This window comes from Eleutherodactylus coqui, chromosome 7 (genome assembly GCF_035609145.1).
Source record: "Eleutherodactylus coqui strain aEleCoq1 chromosome 7, aEleCoq1.hap1, whole genome shotgun sequence".
Lineage (NCBI taxonomy): Eukaryota > Metazoa > Chordata > Amphibia > Anura > Eleutherodactylidae > Eleutherodactylus > Eleutherodactylus coqui.
The window spans coordinates 108,666,495-108,685,341 of record NC_089843.1 but is presented as its reverse complement, the minus strand read 5'-3'; the positions used below and the strand labels follow the sequence as shown (position 1 = coordinate 108,685,341).

The following is an 18,847-nucleotide window of genomic DNA, read 5'->3' as shown; positions in this document are numbered from 1 at the left end:
CCGGGCCCCATTGAAAACAATAGGAGATGCGATGCGAGAGCATGCCCAAAGATAGGACAATGCACAATTTTTTTCCCGCATCACTCATGTGTATGACCCCATTTAAAAGAATGGGGTTCATATTCGTGCAAGATTTCCGTTTCTCACAACACACAAATCGCACGCGGTTTTCTCACCTGTGTGAAGGCCTAGCACATTCGTTTTTTTTGAGCAGACACAAAAAGGTAATAGATGACTATGGGAGAAAAATGCTAGAAATTGATTGCAAAACCGCCAAACCTACAGAACGCTGCATGTGGAAAAGTATACCAGAAAGCTGAAAAATGTAAGAGATTGGGTGGGTCTTCCAGCACAGCGCAGAAGCTACAGATCTGCACTGCTTGTGGCCTTGTTGGCTGGCTTCAAGTTACAGAGGCGGGAAAGACCATTGTATGTTGAAAATGTTGTATCCTGAGGCCATTGTAACTTGAGGTGCCATTGTGTCTGTTCTTCTATACAGTTTAACCTTTAGAATTCTTTCCTGCATTCTGGCTTTTGCTCATAGCCTTTTTTAATGTTTGCAAAATGCTACATCTTCAACCCAAAATCCGGTGTATTACAATCCCTCATATCTGCTGGCACCATTTTCTAGATCTCTGAACACAGGATAGCATTGTAAACAATTCTTGTTTCCAATCTTATTATCACAGCCTCGTCTGGAACATGGAGAAAATATAGTGAGCGATGCACTGAATATGCAAAGAAATGCCCGCATTTTCATGTACCGAGTGCATCCCAGCTCCTCCGTGCAGCTTGTCAGAAGTGTACGCCAGGTCCGACCTCATGAACAATTTTGTATAATTTATGCCATTTTTTGCCGTAAATTAAGCACAAATCTGTTGATCGGAGGTGACTACACCCCACCCAAAAGCCACTTTTCAAACAGTGGCAGGACTGACACAAAAATAAGAAAATGTGCACATTTTTGCAACTCCTTTACGCCAGGAACTTGTGTAAACAGTCTCCTAATGCCCCTATGTGTCATATAGTATTTCTGTATGTTAGTATTTTCAGTATACACCAGATGATAGATCACATCCTGAACTTAGCTGTGGAAATAAGGATAAAAACATTCAATTAGACTCATATTTCAAAATGTAATTTTTATTTATCACCTATAGGACTGCAATGCAGATAAACAATATTCCTGCCTTTATAATGACCATCTTTCCAATAATGGGCGAAAATACTACTAACTTAACAACAGGGTGGCTTGTCAGTGAGGGGACACAAGCTGTGTGCAAGGTCTGCATTCGGATGGTTTGTGTATGGAGTACTGCTGGACCTACAAGTGGGCAGTTGGACTCTGCTGTGGTGTAGCAGTGTTGCCAGTCGCACAGGTGCCCAAACTCATCAGTGTGAGCCAACTCATCAGCGTGCCCTAACTCATCAGCATGCCCTAACTCATCAGCATGCCCTAACTCATCAGCATGCCCCAACTCATCAGCGTGCCCTAACTCATCAGTGTGGCCCAACTCATCAGCATGGCCCAACTCATCAGCATGGCCCAACTCATCAGCGTGGCCCAACTCATCAGCGTGGCCCAACTCATCAGCGTGGCCCAACTCATCAGTGTGAGCCAACTCATCAGTGTGCCCTAACTCATCAGCGTTCCCTAACTCATCAGCGTAGCCCTAACACATCAGCGTGCCCTAACTCATCAGCGTGCCCTAACTCATCAATGTGGCCCAACTCATTAGTGTGGCCCTAACCTATCAGTGTGGCCCTAACCCATCAGTGTGGCCCTAACTCATCAGTGTGGCCCTAACTCATCAGTGTGGCCCAACTCATCAGCGTACCCTAACTCATCAGCATGCTGCCAACTGTATAATGTTCTGTTAAATAACGTGTCTCATGCCACACGTTTTGCCACATTGCACTCCTATGTGTACTCATTAGGTTTTGTATCTTGGAGGGTTTGTTGTGCCACATTATGGTTTACCTTACTAACTTTACCAGAGGAACACGCTAATCACATGTATCAATTGTACATGCACACATTGCTTGCTTTTACAACAAGCTCTTTATGTACTGCATGTAATATCCCATCTTCCTGTGTGCAAACCAAAAATTCAACGAGGAACCAAAAAGTAATGTGTAAATGCATTTTGCCAGCAGAGGTCATCAGTAGCTAAGTAGTGGACAGAACCTTAACCTTTAACTTGCCCCGCTGTGTAAAAGTTAATCTGCTCTACTGCTTATAAACACGAGTCCTGCTATATATGCTATAACACGGTTTATTAGACATAAATAAAGGTGACACATAAAGTACATCTTTGATTAATAAAAAAAATAAATAAGGGCTGAAGCAAGCAATGGTGGCTGTGTGCTACAAATATTAGTCTTTGGTATTTCCAAGCAAGCGGTCATAGTTTTACATAAGAATTTAACCACATGGGGGCAGTGTTTTATTGTTGCAATGAAAGAAGCTACATGATAGCAATATATTCCCCGCAGTGCAGCGTGTCTGGTATTCTATTGCTAAAAATGAGGGCAAAAGTAGCAGAGCGTTTAAAGAGGACCTGACACATCCGCCCATGGTGAAACTGCCTGCATACCTTTCTGGCCGACTCCTCACTGATTCCAGTGCTGTTATTCTCTCTTCTAGCCCCTTTTTTGTCTACAACCCCTCCTGTTAGTTTCGGAGACTGATACTTATTAATTATCATGTGTGAGATATCCACTGACCAATCTGAATTAAACTTCACCTCAGCTGTAGACCGCCCTAACGACAATTTACTAATATCTGGCTCCAAAACTAAAGGGAACGCCTGTTAGTGAACAGGTAGGGTAGGAGAAAAAAAGAAGAGTTGGAATCTGTGAGGGGGTGGCTGTACAGGTGGTTTCACTTGTGCAAGGACATGACAGGTCCTCTATAAATGGGTTGTCCCATTATAAAATCAATTTTAAAGAGCTGACAATGATCATAAAAACCCAATATTGGCTTCTCTTATCCCACGGTAAGCAGGGAGATGACTCCCGTGGCTATTCTGGTTTGTATTTACAGCAAAAGTCAGGTGATCGCTGCAGCAATTTAGAGGCTGCAGGATCACCATCCCGAACTCCTGGTATCATGGCACCAAAGTTGTAACCGTTAAATAATGTATGTGAAACAACGCCTTATCGATGTAAAGCGTTCACGTCTTCCAAGGAACCAATTCAAATTCTTTCCATGCAAGCCCAAAAGATAGAGAGTGAAGACAGCACTTCTACAATAATTTTCCTCTTTAATTCACCAGTGTCTCTACTCTCTATGTTTCAGGATATAAGTGCTGATGCCAAGGGCACGGATGGTGACACTGCAGCCTCTGATTGGCCGCAGCCACACCTGACCTCCGCCATAAACACAGACCGGGAGAGCCATGGAAGCCAACATACTACTTACTAGGGAAGAGTATTAATTTTTGTTTTTTTAGTAGGGGGGGGGGGGAGGGTGGTTTGATCATGGCCAGCTGTATACAAAAAAAATATTATAGTTGGAAAGCCCCAATAAAGGGATTGTCCAGTTGTAAGCTATTGATTGCCTATCCTCAGGATAGGTCAGCAATAGTAGATTAACTGGGGTCCGTTGCCAAGGATCCCTGCGAATCAGCTGTTCGCTGGGCCAGTGTGCTTGTGCACTGAGCTGATTTTTGCAGGACACAGACAGCTCTGTTCCCATTGCAGTGGCCAGGATTGATATTGCAGGTCCAGCTTGTATTGAAGTAAATGGGAACTTGGCCTGCAATACCAAGCTTGGCCACTGCAGTAAGAATAGAGCTGTCTGCTTCCTGCAGCAAATCGGCTCATTGTCTGAGCACACAGACCAAGCAAGCGATCTTTTATTGATGACCTGGCCTGCTTTTAGGTTATCAATAGTTTACAACTGGACAACTCCTGTAAGCGTCGTATAGACATAAAATGTAAGTCTTAAGAAAAGATATTTCAGCTGCCCATTAGCAAAACTCCTCCATGCACTGCAGGCACTCCCAGACTCCCTCATGTCAGGAATAAGCAGGGATGCACCTGGAGAATCCGGACTGGAAAACCTAGAAGATATGCGTATCTTTATTAGTATTATATTCTCGCTTATAACACAAACAAGACTTTATTTTGGGTTTTCTTCATGACCAAATCCTCAATTCTAGCAGGTCTAAACATTTTAAAGTGCAAGTCCAGTTATACAGAAGTAGGTAATGTGTGATGCTCTTAGGCTGCGTGCCATAGATGAGTGCAGAATAATTTAAGAAAATCTCATTGTTTGCCAAACTGCATCTAGGGAGAGTCTCTTTGGAACGTTGGCAGAGGAAGGAGGTGACACAAAGCAGGAAGACGGATTTCACTCGGAAATCTTCCCACTTTCTGTATCAGTCATTGTCCTTTTCTGGCACAATGTGGCTTTGTTTATCAGTGGGTCTTACAAGGAATCACAAAGGAAATCTTCGGCCCGAAGAAAATGTCTCTAAAAAACAAAAAGAAGCAGAAGGAGTTAACACACCACAAATGTTTTATGGAAGTGGGTAATATTGCTGGATGTGATTTATTATTGGAAAGCTGTTGAAGTTGATGCTTGTGAAGGCAACATTCTGGCACTTCAGGACACAGTAGACGGCAAGCTAATACAAGCTGGCTGCTCTCTGGGCATGTTCACGAGCTGATGCTTTAGGGGAAAGGAACAGAGGCATCATTGTGAGAACATAATAGCACTTCAGTTGTGCTCTCACAGCCAAATAGCCTCACTGTAACTGCTGCTATATGGGAAAGACGGTGCCTCTACTAAGCCTCTGTGCCAGCTTCACGAGAAGATACAGTTCTGAAAAGCGTACATTTTATACCTTCACAATTTAATTTAGCGTGTGCGCACTTCCTTACATTACCAACATTGGTATTAAGAAGCAAGCCCAATACGTACATAACATTCAGTAGCTTTCTAGTCCTTCTTCTTCTGAGGTCAATAGTTTAAATCTTCTGGTATCAATTATTGAACAATTGGAGCAGGAGAAGCAGCAGTTCGTTTAGAGTCTTTCCCATATTGTTAGACTCCAAAGCTAATTGACTTTCCTAATAAATGAGCAGAAGCCCTTTGTTCAATGTGGAGGGATATAAAGACTCAAAGAACCAGAAACTAGTATAATAGCTCCACAATCCATTAAATATAGTGAGGTGTATTTGAAAAACACTGCTCCTTTAATGAAATCCAGCAAGTGATATTAGTTTCTCAAACTCTTCAGAGCCATTGTAAACTGAAATACAATTAGAAATATAGCTTACATCCCCTTTCATGTTACATTCTGGGCTTGTTAAGTAAAAGACAGAATTTGTGGAGTTTGGAAGATAGAGATCCTGAGTCCGACCGCTGTCCTAGTGAGTTTAGGTACAGTTGTGGTCAGCGGCGTACCTAAAGGCTCAGGGGCCCAGGTGCAAAAGTTCAGCTCGGGCCCCACCCCCGGGCCCTTTTCCCCCCTCGCCCCGTACCTATGCCTGAGGGCCAATGTCTACGTGCGGTTTTTATTTATAAAATCTGCGTGTAGCACCCGCACAGGAGATCCGTGCATCTTGCTGCCCATAGGGATGCATTAGCATCGGTAGGGCAGCTAAAAACATGTAGATGGGATTCCTTCCCAGAGTGCGGGTCACACGCACAGGACGAAATCGCAGCATACTCCATTTTCCTGTGGATCTGCCGCACGGACGGCTCCCATTGAAGCCTATGGAAGCCGTTCGTATCTGTGGCACAGCTATTTTTGTGCTGTACTGTGGATATGCAGGAGAGTTTTTAAAAAATTGGTGCGCCTGCACGAGGCACGCTGCCGGCATGCCGGACACGTCTGCCGACCGGAAGAAGGAAGATTCGGCCTGCACAGAAGAGAGCCCCACAGCGTCCGGAGAGGTGAGTGTAATGTATTTTCCCTCTCCATGTCCGCGGGCACACACGGATTTCACTGCGGGATTCAGCAGAGAAATCCGTGCGTGAAAGTGGGCATGAGGCCTAAGAGAGAGATGGATATATACATAGATGGATAGATACATAGATATGAGAGAGATTCATAGATAGATAAATAGATATGAGATAGATAGATAGACACATAGATATGAGATAGATAGATAGATACAAGAGAGAGAGAGAGAGATTCAGAGATAGATAGATAGATAGATAGATAGATAGATAGATAGATAGATAGATAGATAGATAGATAGATAGGAGAAATAGATAGATAGATTAGATAGATGATAGATAGATATATATACAGTGTCAGCAGGAGGGAAGCAGCAGGGAGATGACATCATCATCCCTGCTCCACACGATGCTGTGCTGTGCCCATGTGCCGTGAGTCTGTGTCCTCTCTGCTCCTTCCTCCATCCCCCCTCCTCTTCCCCTGTCCTCTCTCCAAGTCCTTCCTTCTCCCTTCTCCTGCTGTTGTCTCTGTTTAGTGCTGTCGGCTGGACCGCACTAAGCACGTGGCCGCCGACAGTGCGAAGTGAAAGCATATGGGGAAGGGAGGCCTCTGGGCCCCCTCAAGCACAGGGGCCGGGTCACCGTTGAGACCCCGGCAACCCCTGCTGGTACACTTATGGTTGTGGTATGTAACGACAACCAGCCACTTAGGACAAGATTTTCAACTGGAGTATCAACAAGGAACCTGGCGTATACCCAAGGTCTGTTGGCAAAAGATGACTTGAGCGTTACCATCCAATGAAGTGACATCAGCCTTTCCCTACATTAATTATATAGTCAATAAATTGGGCAACATTTTCCATGTAATTCTGGATGCACCTATAACATATATAGAGCATCTTCTTGTTCATAGGAATATAGGCATTGCATGTGTTCTTTTGAGGAGAGAAAATTGCTTAAAGGGTTGTTCCATGAAATTAAGGGCCTTTTTACACTGAATGATTATTTTTCACATTCTCGCTGGTTTGCGGGAATCTAAACAATAATTGTTCAGTGTTAATGTCTGCATGATCTGAACGACTAATGACAAACAATCTGCCCGTGTAAACAGGCAATTATTCATCTATGAACGACTGCCAATTTACTGTGAATGGAGATAGGCTGGCAGGTCGGAATGAACTTTGGCTTGCCCCACCTCCATCCACTGAATGCTGATCCCTCCTATGAAAAAGAACAAGACTGATCATCACTAGGAAAGCAGTCCGGCGCATCTGTGTCTGACACTAGTCCCATGTAAAGGGGCCCTAACTTATCACCTATCCACAGGATAGGTGATAAGTAGCTGATTGGTGGGGGTCCAGTCATTAGACGGTAATCAGCTAGTTTTGTGGCACAACCCCTTTAAAGGCCCATTTACACTGAAAGACGATTGCACAGAATTCGCTCAAATGGCAGTTTGGGTGACAGTTTTGAGCTATCACTTTGCATAAACTCTAAAGTAGCTAATTAGCAACTTAAGAGTTTATTGGCATATAAATAAAGGCTCCCACTGTATGCAGATGACAGCAGGAGCGCTGTTATCTGCAAACAGCTGCTTTGTTCTCGGAGCTGTCAGCAGATCCCACCCTGCCCGTGGCATAAGGACATTCCAGACGCGTGCGGGTTGTCCAGCGTCTCCTCCGTGCATGTGGGCAGGTGCGCCAGCTGGCACGCCCTCCCCTCCCCCCATGCACAGTGGAGATTTTATTTCTAAATCTCCTGCTTTCCCGCGGGACCCTCAGCACACCCCTAGTGACAGTTCCGGGTGTGCCGCAGATCGGATGGCTTTCATTGACTTCAATGGAAACTGGTCCCATGGCAAAACGCAGCATGCTATGATTTGGTTTCCGGACTGGATGGCCCGGAAAACAACCCTGCATGCTTTAAGTAAGCTGCGGGCGCCCATGTATTGCCTATGGGCGGCCAGATCATCTGCACGGGTACACCACATGGATGATCCCGGCATTCAAACCCGCCCGTGGACATGAATCCTAGAGGTTTCTACTTACGACACAGTGTCCACAGGTTTACTTCCATGGCAGCGCACTCATTCTTCTTTCTTCTACATCTACTTAACTTCATCCTATACAAGTCCCACTGATTGGTACTCGTGTGGAGAAGCTGCAGCTGTTGATTAGAGTGCTCCAGGTTGTTGTGCACCCAGCGCTGCACCGCAAGGTGACCCTATAACCCTGTTCATCTACTTGGATCTGCACATTGGAGCTCTGGTTTAGTTTATTCCACCTGTCATGTATGTCCTGGCTCTGGTGGAAAGTGATTTACAGTCTTCGGAGGGGCTCATTTGAGATCCTCGATAATGTGTCAGGTTTAGCACTACCGTCCTTGGGCTACTAGCTGTTACTTCTCCTACTTCTACTTTTCCAACATTACCGATAGGTTCTTTTAAATAAACTTTTTCAATTCCAGTGGTTTATGAATAGGAAATTTAAGAATAGATTTGTAAAGACATATTTTGACTGAAGTAAAATAATGAAGGCTCTCAGGGAACACATGGAACAGTTATTAATAGTGGAATTTATGTATCCTGCTACCCAGAGATAGATAATATACCTGAGTAATGCTTCCTTTTGTCAGCACAGCACATATTTTTCCGATACAGACTCCAGTACTGTTCAGAAAATCTATGTCAGTTTCAATGTAAGCTTTCTGCTGGGTATAAAATCTAAATTATGTAACAAATACAGAAGTATATTGATTGATAGTGAATGACTGATGCCCCCTTCCAGTACCAACTCTTAATTTAATCAGGCAAAGCAGGTAATGTACAATTACTTACACCGAGCTGGTTGGGTAGTGTTTACTGTCTAAATGTTGGCCACATTTTATTTTTATGTGCACAAACAAAACTCATCACTCCTATAGATAGCCCTTCCAGCATTCCTCTTATGTGTTGTTGTTGTTATTATACATGTAATAAAAATAATGAATTTAGTCTGGTGAGTCTGCAATGGGAAACATCGTGGGATATTTATTAGTGCATTATATAATACAAAGAACAAGGTCATTAAAAGTGAAATGTGGGGAAGCAGATTTAGCTGCAGGCCTGCAATAGCTGATTATACATGTTGGAGTAACCTGAATAAGTCTCTCTACTGTGGAAACCAAGTGCACAGGTTTTTACTTTAAAACCACATAAATGATGAGTAAAAGGAAAATGAAGACACACAAACATAAAAAACAGGACATTTCTTACTTTGGACAGCAGAGCAGTTCATTAAAATTGCAGTAACAGACCATCTCGCATTCTGCTCCCTTCCAAAGGGGGTCCTGGAGGTTTCTGTTCAGTGGAAGAAGATCTTCGACTCCCTCAGGGATATTGTGACAATTTCGATCTCTTAAAATCTTCTTATAACAGGAGAGGCGGCCAACGGGACTTGTGCTTATTTCCCACGCGGCAAATAACAGCAATGCTACCTGGACAGCCTTCATTGTAATACTGTGGATGATATACGCTGTGTTAGAGGCTTGCCACCTGGAAGATAAGGTAATGGTACATGTGTGAGTAAAGGCCCATTTAGACAGGATGAATGTCGGCCAAACAATGTCCGACACTCATCCCCACATACGCTCGCTCCTGTGCTGTTGCACAAGAGCGAATATGGCTGGCTCACTCACAGAGTGGCCAGCGGGTAGGCTGCAGGAGAATTCACTCCTCGCTCTCCCCAGCCCCTCTCCATTGACTTAACATAGTGGTTGTTCAGTACTGAACAGCCGCTATTTACACTGATCAATCATCGTTCAGCTCATCGTCCATCGTTTATGCAGCATAAACGATGGACGATGAACTGAATGATCATCATTCAGTGTAAATAGCAGCCGTTCAGTACTATGTTAAGTCAGTGGAGAGGGTCCGGGGAGAGTGAGGAGTGAAATCTCCTGCAGCCGCCCCGCTGTGAGCCAGCTATACTAGCTCCCGTTCAGCAGCATGAGAGCTAGTATGTGCGGGGACGAGTGTCGGGCATTGTTTGCCCGACATTCATCCCATCTAAATGAGCCTTAAGATAGTTCGGTATACGTTATCACACAAAAAAGTGTGCCTAATTTATTTGGCATTTTTTAATTGCCACCAATGAATACATGCATCGTTATGTTAATTTGACTTAAATTGATTCCCATTGGTTATTTTAGCGCTGGATCAAACATGCTCTACACACCTACCCTCGAGCAATGCTGGAAAGATCTCTTTTGCCCTGGATAGGTATGTGGTCCACAGTTGAGACCATCCATGATCACTAAAACAGGGATCTTGAGCCATCCTTGTGCATTGTGCAGTGAGGAGGAATGTAAAAGGTGGAGTGATCACACATGCATATTGCTGCTCCATTCAATGTCTATAGAGCTTACAGAAGTAGCTGAACTTAAAGGAGTTGTACCAGAATTTCAAGTTATTGACAGGATTAGGATGGCTTGCAATCGGCCAGGGTTTCACTGCCAAGACCCCCGCGGATTTCGAGAATGGGACTTCCCGGTCCCACTCTCTTATCACTGTAGTGAGGTCACTCTGAATGAAGCCCTGGTCGCAAATTGCGCATACAGCGTTTCATTCATTTCATTGGGGCTGGCAGAAATACCCGGGTGTCTCGGTAGGCCCATTGAAAGTAAATGGAGCACAGGTGTACTTGTGCAACCAACACCTAATTCAGTGTCCTCCCCACTGCGGGAGTTGTATTAACCTCACAGTGAGGAGGACAGGGAAAAGGGGACCCCTGTCCTTGAGATCCATGGGGGTCTCAGCAGTGAGGACCTCACCGATCAGCAAGTTATCCCCAATGCTGTGAACTACACAAGTCGTTCTGTTTTCAACTGATATGCTCCTAGGAATATGTTACAGGATGGTAGTGGAAGTGGATGCAGATCACATGCACAATATAAAAAAATAAAGAAATCACACCCTACGTTTGGTGTTATGTCAGTGGAATCAAAGTCTACGGATGAAACTGCCTCAAGGCGAGCTGAAGGCCCTTTTTGGGACAAAGTGGCTGGCAATTGAGGATGGGACAAACATATAGGAGGAAATGAAAAGCAGGTCATAAACATGAGAGAGGTAAAGCAAGATATGGTCAACAGGCAGACGAGATTGGCATTGAAGAAGATTCCACAGATTTCAAAAAAGAACTAGTGGTGAACATCTTGTTTGCAGCTCTAATGGACACTCAAATGAAGGTACTGTCTAAGGAATTATCCTTCTCTCCAGTGGGGAGAATGGATGGGTTCCAATTGGAACTTGATATGCAAAGTTTGTTAGAAGGTTATAGAGGTGAATTGTTCAGAGCACACAACAGACATGAATGCGAATCATGAGTTCCTTTTGTATCTAGTTTTGGCCTTTGAAGTGGTAAGATTGGTGGCGTATTAAAGAAATATTGGTCTCTATTACAAAGTGATTGCTCAGAAAGTAAAGATTTCTGAAATCCACCCCTACTGTCAATTTTAAAAGATAAACTTGTTAGATCAGATGTTGGTCCACTGAAGAGCAATAGTAAGATAGTGCTTTCTACCCCCAGGGTTGGCAATGTTCCCTGCCTAAACTGTTCATGTTGTGGGAGCATGTTTAAGAGTGATCAATTTGTACACACCAATCCAAAAAATACTTTAATAAGAACACGGATACATGTACTTCTAGTTTTGCAGTTTACATGATTGTATGTCCATGTGGTCTCATCTATGTTGATGTGACCACTATGGAGCTACGGTCTATAATTGTTAAACATAATAGCACAATTCATACTGAAATGCTGGATTTACCGGTGCCCAGTCATTTTGTGCTTAGGGGTCATTCAGTGAATTAATTGTGATTTAGAGTTATTGGCCACGCACCATATGGGCTTAGTCACACGGGCGCATCGGCGCCCGTGTTACTGCAGGAAGAAGACGGGTACACTTCAGGACGGATGTCTCTCTGCAGCGCTGGAAGAAAGAACATGTGACCTGCTTCTTTGCCGGTTATGTGTTCTTTCTTCGGCGCTGCGGGGAGTCGTCCGTCCTGAAGTGCGTCCGTCTTCTTCCTGCAGTAAGTTCTCAGTCACACGGGCGCATTGGCGCTTGTATACGGGGCCGAGGCGCCCGTGTGACTAAGCCCTATAAGAGAAGAGGTGGTGATAGAGAAATGTGCCTAAAGAAGAAAGAGCTCAGGTAGGTTTAGCTAAGAAAACAGAACTTTCCTCCACTGGAATATTCTTTTGGTATTGTTTTGTATTGATTTTAGATTTATTCATGTTACTATTTTTTGTACTTTACATTGTGTTATAATTGTCTTAAAGAAATCTGAGTTATGACTTTGAGACCCGCTTGGTGGCTGGGGCCTTGGGGAGGTGGATGAAATATGCCAGTTGCATTCATTGGTGGAATGCAGATATATCTATAGTTTAGATGGAGTTATATACATCTATGAGACCATATGTATTTACGTACGTATATTAACCCTTTCCAATCCACTGTCTGACCTCTGAAGACATTATGATTTAAGGCTGTACAGCTCCGATGTTGGAAGACGTCCGTCGGGGTTCTCTTACTGTATATTGCCAGCCTCTCTGCTGTTGGAGTCTATCCAACGTGTCACCTCATGCAGTACTGGCCTTAGCCAGCAGATAGCGCCGTTGTATGGCAGCAGAAAAAGAGTAAGCCCCCTAGGAAAACCAGGATACAAATGGGATTGGAAAGGGTTAATGTTGGGTAGGAGACTGTAGAAAGTTTTAGACTGTGAATGGAAACCTCTTCCCACACATTTCAGTAAATTATTGTAGTGAGGATTATTGTCTGGCTTTGATCTATTAGACCTTATCTGGAATTTTGGTAATGGGGCTTTTGAGTTCCCCCTTGTGGAGATTACTTAGTTTATAGTACTGGACCTGATGAATGTACAGTACTGTTGCAGAGGAGATAGGAGTACTAGGAGATCTGAGTTGCTGGACTGGGATGTATCCTGGAGTCAGTATAGCAGTAGTTATAGGACTGTATGCCCTGGTATGTCTCCTAGAGTCAGAATAGCTGCTGCCATAGGACTGAATGCCCTACCTTGTTACCCTGAAAGTAAGACCTACTGCTAAAATAAGCAGGTTTTCAGGGAAGGGGCTTGAAATATAAGCCCCATCCTGAAAATAAGCCCTAGCCACACTCCATGAAAAAAACAACAACAATACTTACCTAGCAGGCGCCGTCTGGGTCCCTCCCACTGTTCTCTGCAGTTCTGGCAGGCTTCTGTGCAGTTCTCAGCGCCGACAGAACATCTCTTGCTGGTAACGGGGTTTGTAAACCCCACGTCTAGCAAGCGATTGCTCTGATTGGTTATCAAGCTCGCGGCACAGTGAATCGCTGTTGTGCTCGAGGAACCAATCAAAGCCATCGCATTGAATGGCTGTGATTGGTTCATCGAACACCACAGTGATTGGCTGAGCTGTAGTGCTTGATAACCAATCAGAGCAATTGCTTGCTGGAGGTGGGGTTTACAAACCCCGCTACCAGCAAGAGATGTTCTGTTAGTGCTGAGAACTGCAAGAAGCCTGCTGGAACTGTGAAGACTAGTGGGAGGGGCCCTGCTAGGTAAGTGTAAGAAATACCCCCCAAAAAAGACCCTGGCCTCTTTTGGGGCAAAAATTAACATGACAGGGTCCTTTTTTGTAGAAACATGGTACGAATGCCCCGGGATGTCTCCTGGAGTCAGTATAGCAGCAGCTATAGTACTAAATGCCCCAGGATGTCTCCTGGAGTCAGTATATTAGCAGCTATAGTACTGAATGCCCTGGGATGTCTCCTGGAGTCAGTATAGCAGCAGCTATAGTACTGAATGCCCTGGGATGTCTCCTGGAGTCAGTATAGCAGCAGCTATAGTACTGAATGCCCCGGGATGTCTCCTGGAGTCAGTATAGCAGCAGCTATAGAACTGAATGCCCTGGCATGTCTCCTGGAGTCAGTATAGCAGCAGCTATAGTACTGAATGCCCTGGGATGTCTCCTGGAGTCAGTATAGCAGCAGCTATAGTACTAAATGCCCCGGGATGTCTCCTGGAGTCAGTATAGCAGCAGCTATAGAACTGAATGCCCCGGGATGTCTCCTGGAGTCAGTACAGCAGCAGCTATAGTACTAAATGCCCCGGGATGTCTCCTGGAGTCAGTACAGCAGCAGCTATAGTACTAAATGCCCCGGGATGTCTCCTGGAGTCAGTATAGCAGCAGCTATAGTACTAAATGCCCCGGGATGTCTCCTGGAGTCAGTATAGCAGCAGCTATAGTACTAAATGCCCCGGGATGTCTCCTGGAGTCAGTATAGCAGCAGCTATAGTACTAAATGCCCCGGGATGTCTCCTGGAGTCAGTACAGCAGCAGCTATAGGACTGAATGCCCCGGGATGTCTCCTGGAGTCAGTATAGCAGCAGCTATAGTACTGAATGCCCTGGGATGTCTCCTGGAGTAAGTATAGCAGTAGCTATAGTACTGGATGCCCTGGGATGTCTCCTGGAGTCAGTATAGCAGCAGCTATAGGACTGAATGCCCTGGGATGTCTCCTGGAGTCAGTATAGTAGCAGCTATAGTACTGAATGCCCTGGGGTGTCTCCTGGAGTCAGTACAGCAGCAGCTATAGTACTGAATGCCCTGGGATGTCTCCTGGAGTCAGTATAGCAGCAGCTATAGTACTGAATGCCCCGGGATGTCTCCTGGAGTCAGTATAGCTGCAGCTATAGTACTGAATGCCCCGGGATGTCTCCTGGAGTAAGTATAGCAGCAGCTATAGTACTGAATGCCCCGGGATGTCTCCTGGAGTAAGAATAGCAGCAGCTATAGTACTAAATGCCCCGGGATGTCTCCTGGAGTAAGAATAGCAGCAGCTATAGTACTGAATGCCCCGGGATGTCTCCTGGAGTCAGTATAGCAGCAGCTGTAGTACTGAATGCCCCAGGATGTCTCATTTATTTAACATTGCAGCAGCTAGGAAGTTTAAATGCCTTCCTCTTTTTCTCCTCTATGTGGATAGGCTCGCTGTTACTTAGCTGAGGTCACATGATTTGTGGTGTAACAAGGAACACAAGAACAGCTATTGTTTTGGTTCTGGGCATGGCTAGATAGTTTCAGAAGACACTGACTCCTTCTGGCCTCCCCGGGGCTCTCTGCATGCTGTCACAGGGTTTGTGGTTACTCAGGTGTGTCAAATATCCTGAATGATTTAAATGTCGCTTTGCACAGTGATTTACCTGTGTACATGTATATGTTACTGATTATATTCATGTTATTATATATGCTTGGGCAAGACTGCCACAGTCAAAACATTGCATAATGGAGGAATAAAGCTGAGTTTTTAAATGCACCCAGGATGCTGTCTCTGAAAGTTTTTCCATCAATATTATTAATAAACCCCTTTAAAGCTAGACTTCTTTTCTGCTAAGCCACCCTCTTCTTGTCAAGTGAGATACAGTGGTTTATTATTTTTGGTGCATTTCCTTCATAAACAGGTATAAAACTCAATGCTACATTATGTACCAAAATAGGACACGGCCGTGACATAATCACATAAGTAAATGTTTCCAATATTTATGATGCATCACTTTGTTCAAGCTGCAGGAAAGCTGCAAGGAGACATTAATAAGGTGATTGGGGGCTCCACTTTCTTCTGCAGGACATCTATCTATCTATCTATCTATCTATCTATCTATCTATCTATCTATCTATCTATCTATCTATCTATCTATCTATCTATCTCACAATTTTGTATTAACAGATTTCACAATATACAAAGCTTCGAAACACAGGCATGTTATGCTGTTTTCTGGGACCCAGCAAGACCTTCTTTAAGACCTTTATCCTGGTATTGTTTTTTGTTAGTTTGGAAAACAGAACTACTGGTCTTGTAACTTTATATCATGCAACACCACATATGAAGGGCTCAGCAGCACCACCTACTGTGCAAAAAGGAGAGTGCAATAAAAAAAGACATACCTTCTTTAATTCTTTAGATGAGCAACTGAATTTTAAATTCATGCCATGGACTAAACTGTCCAGTAATGGTTGAGGCTAAAAATACATACATTTTCAATTCGTCATATTTTATCATTGGTAAATGTAGCTTTTGTGAAGAAAGTGTCTGCCTTTTTTGCAGACTTTTTTAATTCCACACTTAAGTGCCCCTGTCCATGGGCGAGGCAGAATATCACTAGCGATATTCCGCCACCGGGGAGCAGGGAAGAGAACTGTCAGTTTTCTGTGGTGAGCCTATCTGACAGATAGGCTCACCAGGGAGAATCGCGGCAAATCGCAGCATGCTGCGATTTGAGTCCCGCGAGTGGAGAATCGCTATGATTCTCCGCTCGTGGACAGGGGGCTGCGCTTTCTATAGCAACGCTATGAAAAGCGTGCACTGCGTTACTCGCTGCCGGATTATCACTGCGAGTAACGCAATGCAAGATCGCCCATGGACAAGAGCTCTAAAGGGAATCTGTCACCTACTATTTGTCCTATCAGCTAAGCTTAATGTAGGTGAATTGCTGAGTCCAGGGATGTAAGTGTTATACATACCTCCTGCATTAATCCCTTCAATATCAGCACTGAAAGCCACTGCTCAATACATTGAGCAGCACGCTAAGTAGTCTGCCATTGCGATTTTAAAACCGGTGGACTAGTTGGCAGCGCCGTACAATATACTGCAGCGGCAGCTTCCAGCACTCACTTGTGGGGAAGGTAAGTATAATACATCCCTGGACTCACCTACTTTCAGCCCATAAGGTGGTGATGGTGTTATATTACCTGGTTCCTTCCCATGCCAAGGATTTGTGGGTTCCTAGGGCAGCTGTATGGTGTTCCAGGATGGCCTTGGTGATGCTGTTAGTACCCATAGCACATGGTGCATCAGTAATTAGACACTGCATGCTGCTTTCTGATTGGCCAGCACTAGAGATGAGCGAATGTACTCGTTTCGACTAATTACTCGATCGAGCACCGCGATTTTCAAGTACTTCTGTACTCGGGTGAAAAGATTCGGGGGGCGCCAGGGGGTGGGGGGAGGCGTGGCGGAGCGGGGGGTAGCAGTGGGGAACAAGGGGGAGCCCTCTGTCTCTCCCTCTCCCCCCCACTCCCCCCTGCAACCCCCCACTCACCCACGGCGCCCCCCGAATCTTTTCGCCCGAGTACGGAAGTACTCGAAAATCGCGGTACTCGGGCAAAAAAGGGGCGTGGCCGAGTACGCTCGCTCATCTCTAGCCAGCACTGATTATGCAACATTGGCCAATGAGATCAGAGTGTAGTGTCTTAGACTACTGATCCACAGGAGCGACATGGCTATCTTGGAATGCAGAAGAGAGGCCCCCATAATCGGCAAGCCTGTGGTCACTGGCAGGGCACTGAGCAAGAAATTGCTCACTTATCGGAGTCGCTTGGTTTTTAGTTGTGCTAAAAATCAAACAACTATCGGCCTGTGGAAACAGGCAGTCATTCATCTATGAACGACTGTCTGCTTGCAGTGAACAGAGGTGGGTGGCCAGACGAGATATTGAGCCGCTCCAACTCAATTCTCTGAATGGTTATCGTTACTGTGTGAAAGTACAAAAGTAATAGTCGATAGGATGCAGAGGCGTAACTTGAAGCTCCTGGGCCCCGATGTAAAACCTGTATCAGGGCCCCCAACTATAATGCTTTATTGATAGTACTCGGCTCCTTATTTGGAGAAGAGAGGCCTTGGGCCTGGGTGCAACCGCATCCCCTGCAGCCCCAATAGTTATGCCAGTGATGGGATAACTATTGGGCACCTATGTCGCGTGTAAAAGGACCTTTACGTTCAGGTCCTGGTGCTGTAAATTTTGTCAAGTGGGCATTCCCTACTCTTCACTCTCTGACGTCAGCCATTGGCAGTAAGTGGGGAAGACCGCCTGTTTGACACATTCACATCATAGGAAGCTGAATTTTGGTGCTGTGATGTTGGAACTACCCACTCCTTGAGTAGAATACCGAGCTGAACAGATTTATCAGACTGACAATTCCAGTTCTGTAGAGAAAACTTTTCAGCAGTCACCTCATTATCATCAGAAGCAGAATTACACTGAAAGATAACACTTGTATATAAAACCACAGGATCCACCATTCACAATATGTGATAATCACAGTTTATATACTCCTTCTCACTGCATGATTACCTCTGCACAGGTCACAGAACATACCTAGAACATTCTCCCATAGAATTCAATGGTCAGCTCCCGTCTATTGTATGAATAGCCCAAGAGTCTACTGTAAAGAATATCTCTAAACGCTGTTAACTGCAGCTCAGGCAAGATGGCCGCCCATGTAATTATGTACAAACATCAGTATAAAAAACTCTGCAATCAGAAAATAAAAAGGGATTAGAAAAATTTGTGACATTAGCTTTAATTAGTGAAAAAAAAAGCAGTGTCACACCAAGACCTGACACACCAAGATCTGCACATGGGAAATTTTGTATAATACCCTCGATTCATTTCAATAAGGAAATCAACAGTCCTAGTACATAACTTATGGGAAAAACACAACATTAGAGGGGCTAGATGTCTTTCTTATAGGGCCAGGGGGCTGCAGATAATTAGTGTTTGACTTAATTCATTAAAGATTCCATCTGACCTAATAGTACACTGGGGCAGAAATAAGTATATTTATAATAATAATTATTCTGCTGCTCGTTACTATATAAGGGTTTATTTTAATAGAGATCATGACTCATTGATATCCTATTGTATTAGCACATGCTAGTTCAATAAAGGCTTTGATTAACTAAGTGCTTGTGTCAGCATGATCAAAATAAATTTATGCACATGAGCACAGTTCTACAACCCCAATTCCAAAAAAGTTTGGAAGCTGTGTAAAATGTAAATACATGTTTATTCACAATAGAACATAGAAAATATCAGAAGGTGAAAGTGAGACA

General features: G+C 44.4%; 1 protein-coding gene across 1 annotated transcript; it reads right to left on the bottom strand.

Annotated features, from left to right (window-relative positions):
- Positions 1–4,410: 4,410 nt before the first annotated feature.
- SCRG1 (stimulator of chondrogenesis 1) lies at positions 4,411–9,403 on the bottom strand. Its single transcript, XM_066574674.1, has 2 exons — positions 9,168–9,403; positions 4,411–4,480 (listed from the first exon to the last, which is right to left on the bottom strand). The coding sequence occupies exons 1-2, from the start codon at positions 9,401–9,403 to the stop codon at positions 4,426–4,428; spliced, it is 291 nt and encodes a 96-aa protein (XP_066430771.1). The 3' UTR covers positions 4,411–4,425.
- Positions 9,404–18,847: the final 9,444 nt, after the last annotated feature.

Bases quoted from the DNA above. Each gene is read 5' to 3' on its own strand.
- SCRG1 (XM_066574674.1), bottom strand. From the start codon at position 9,403: ATGAAGGCTGTCCAGGTAGCATTGCTGTTATTTGCCGCGTGGGAAATA. The intron at 4,481-9,167 runs GTAAGAAATGTC...TTTGTTTTTTAG, and splicing joins GAACTGCTCTGCTGTCCAAA to AGACATTTTCTTCGGGCCGA.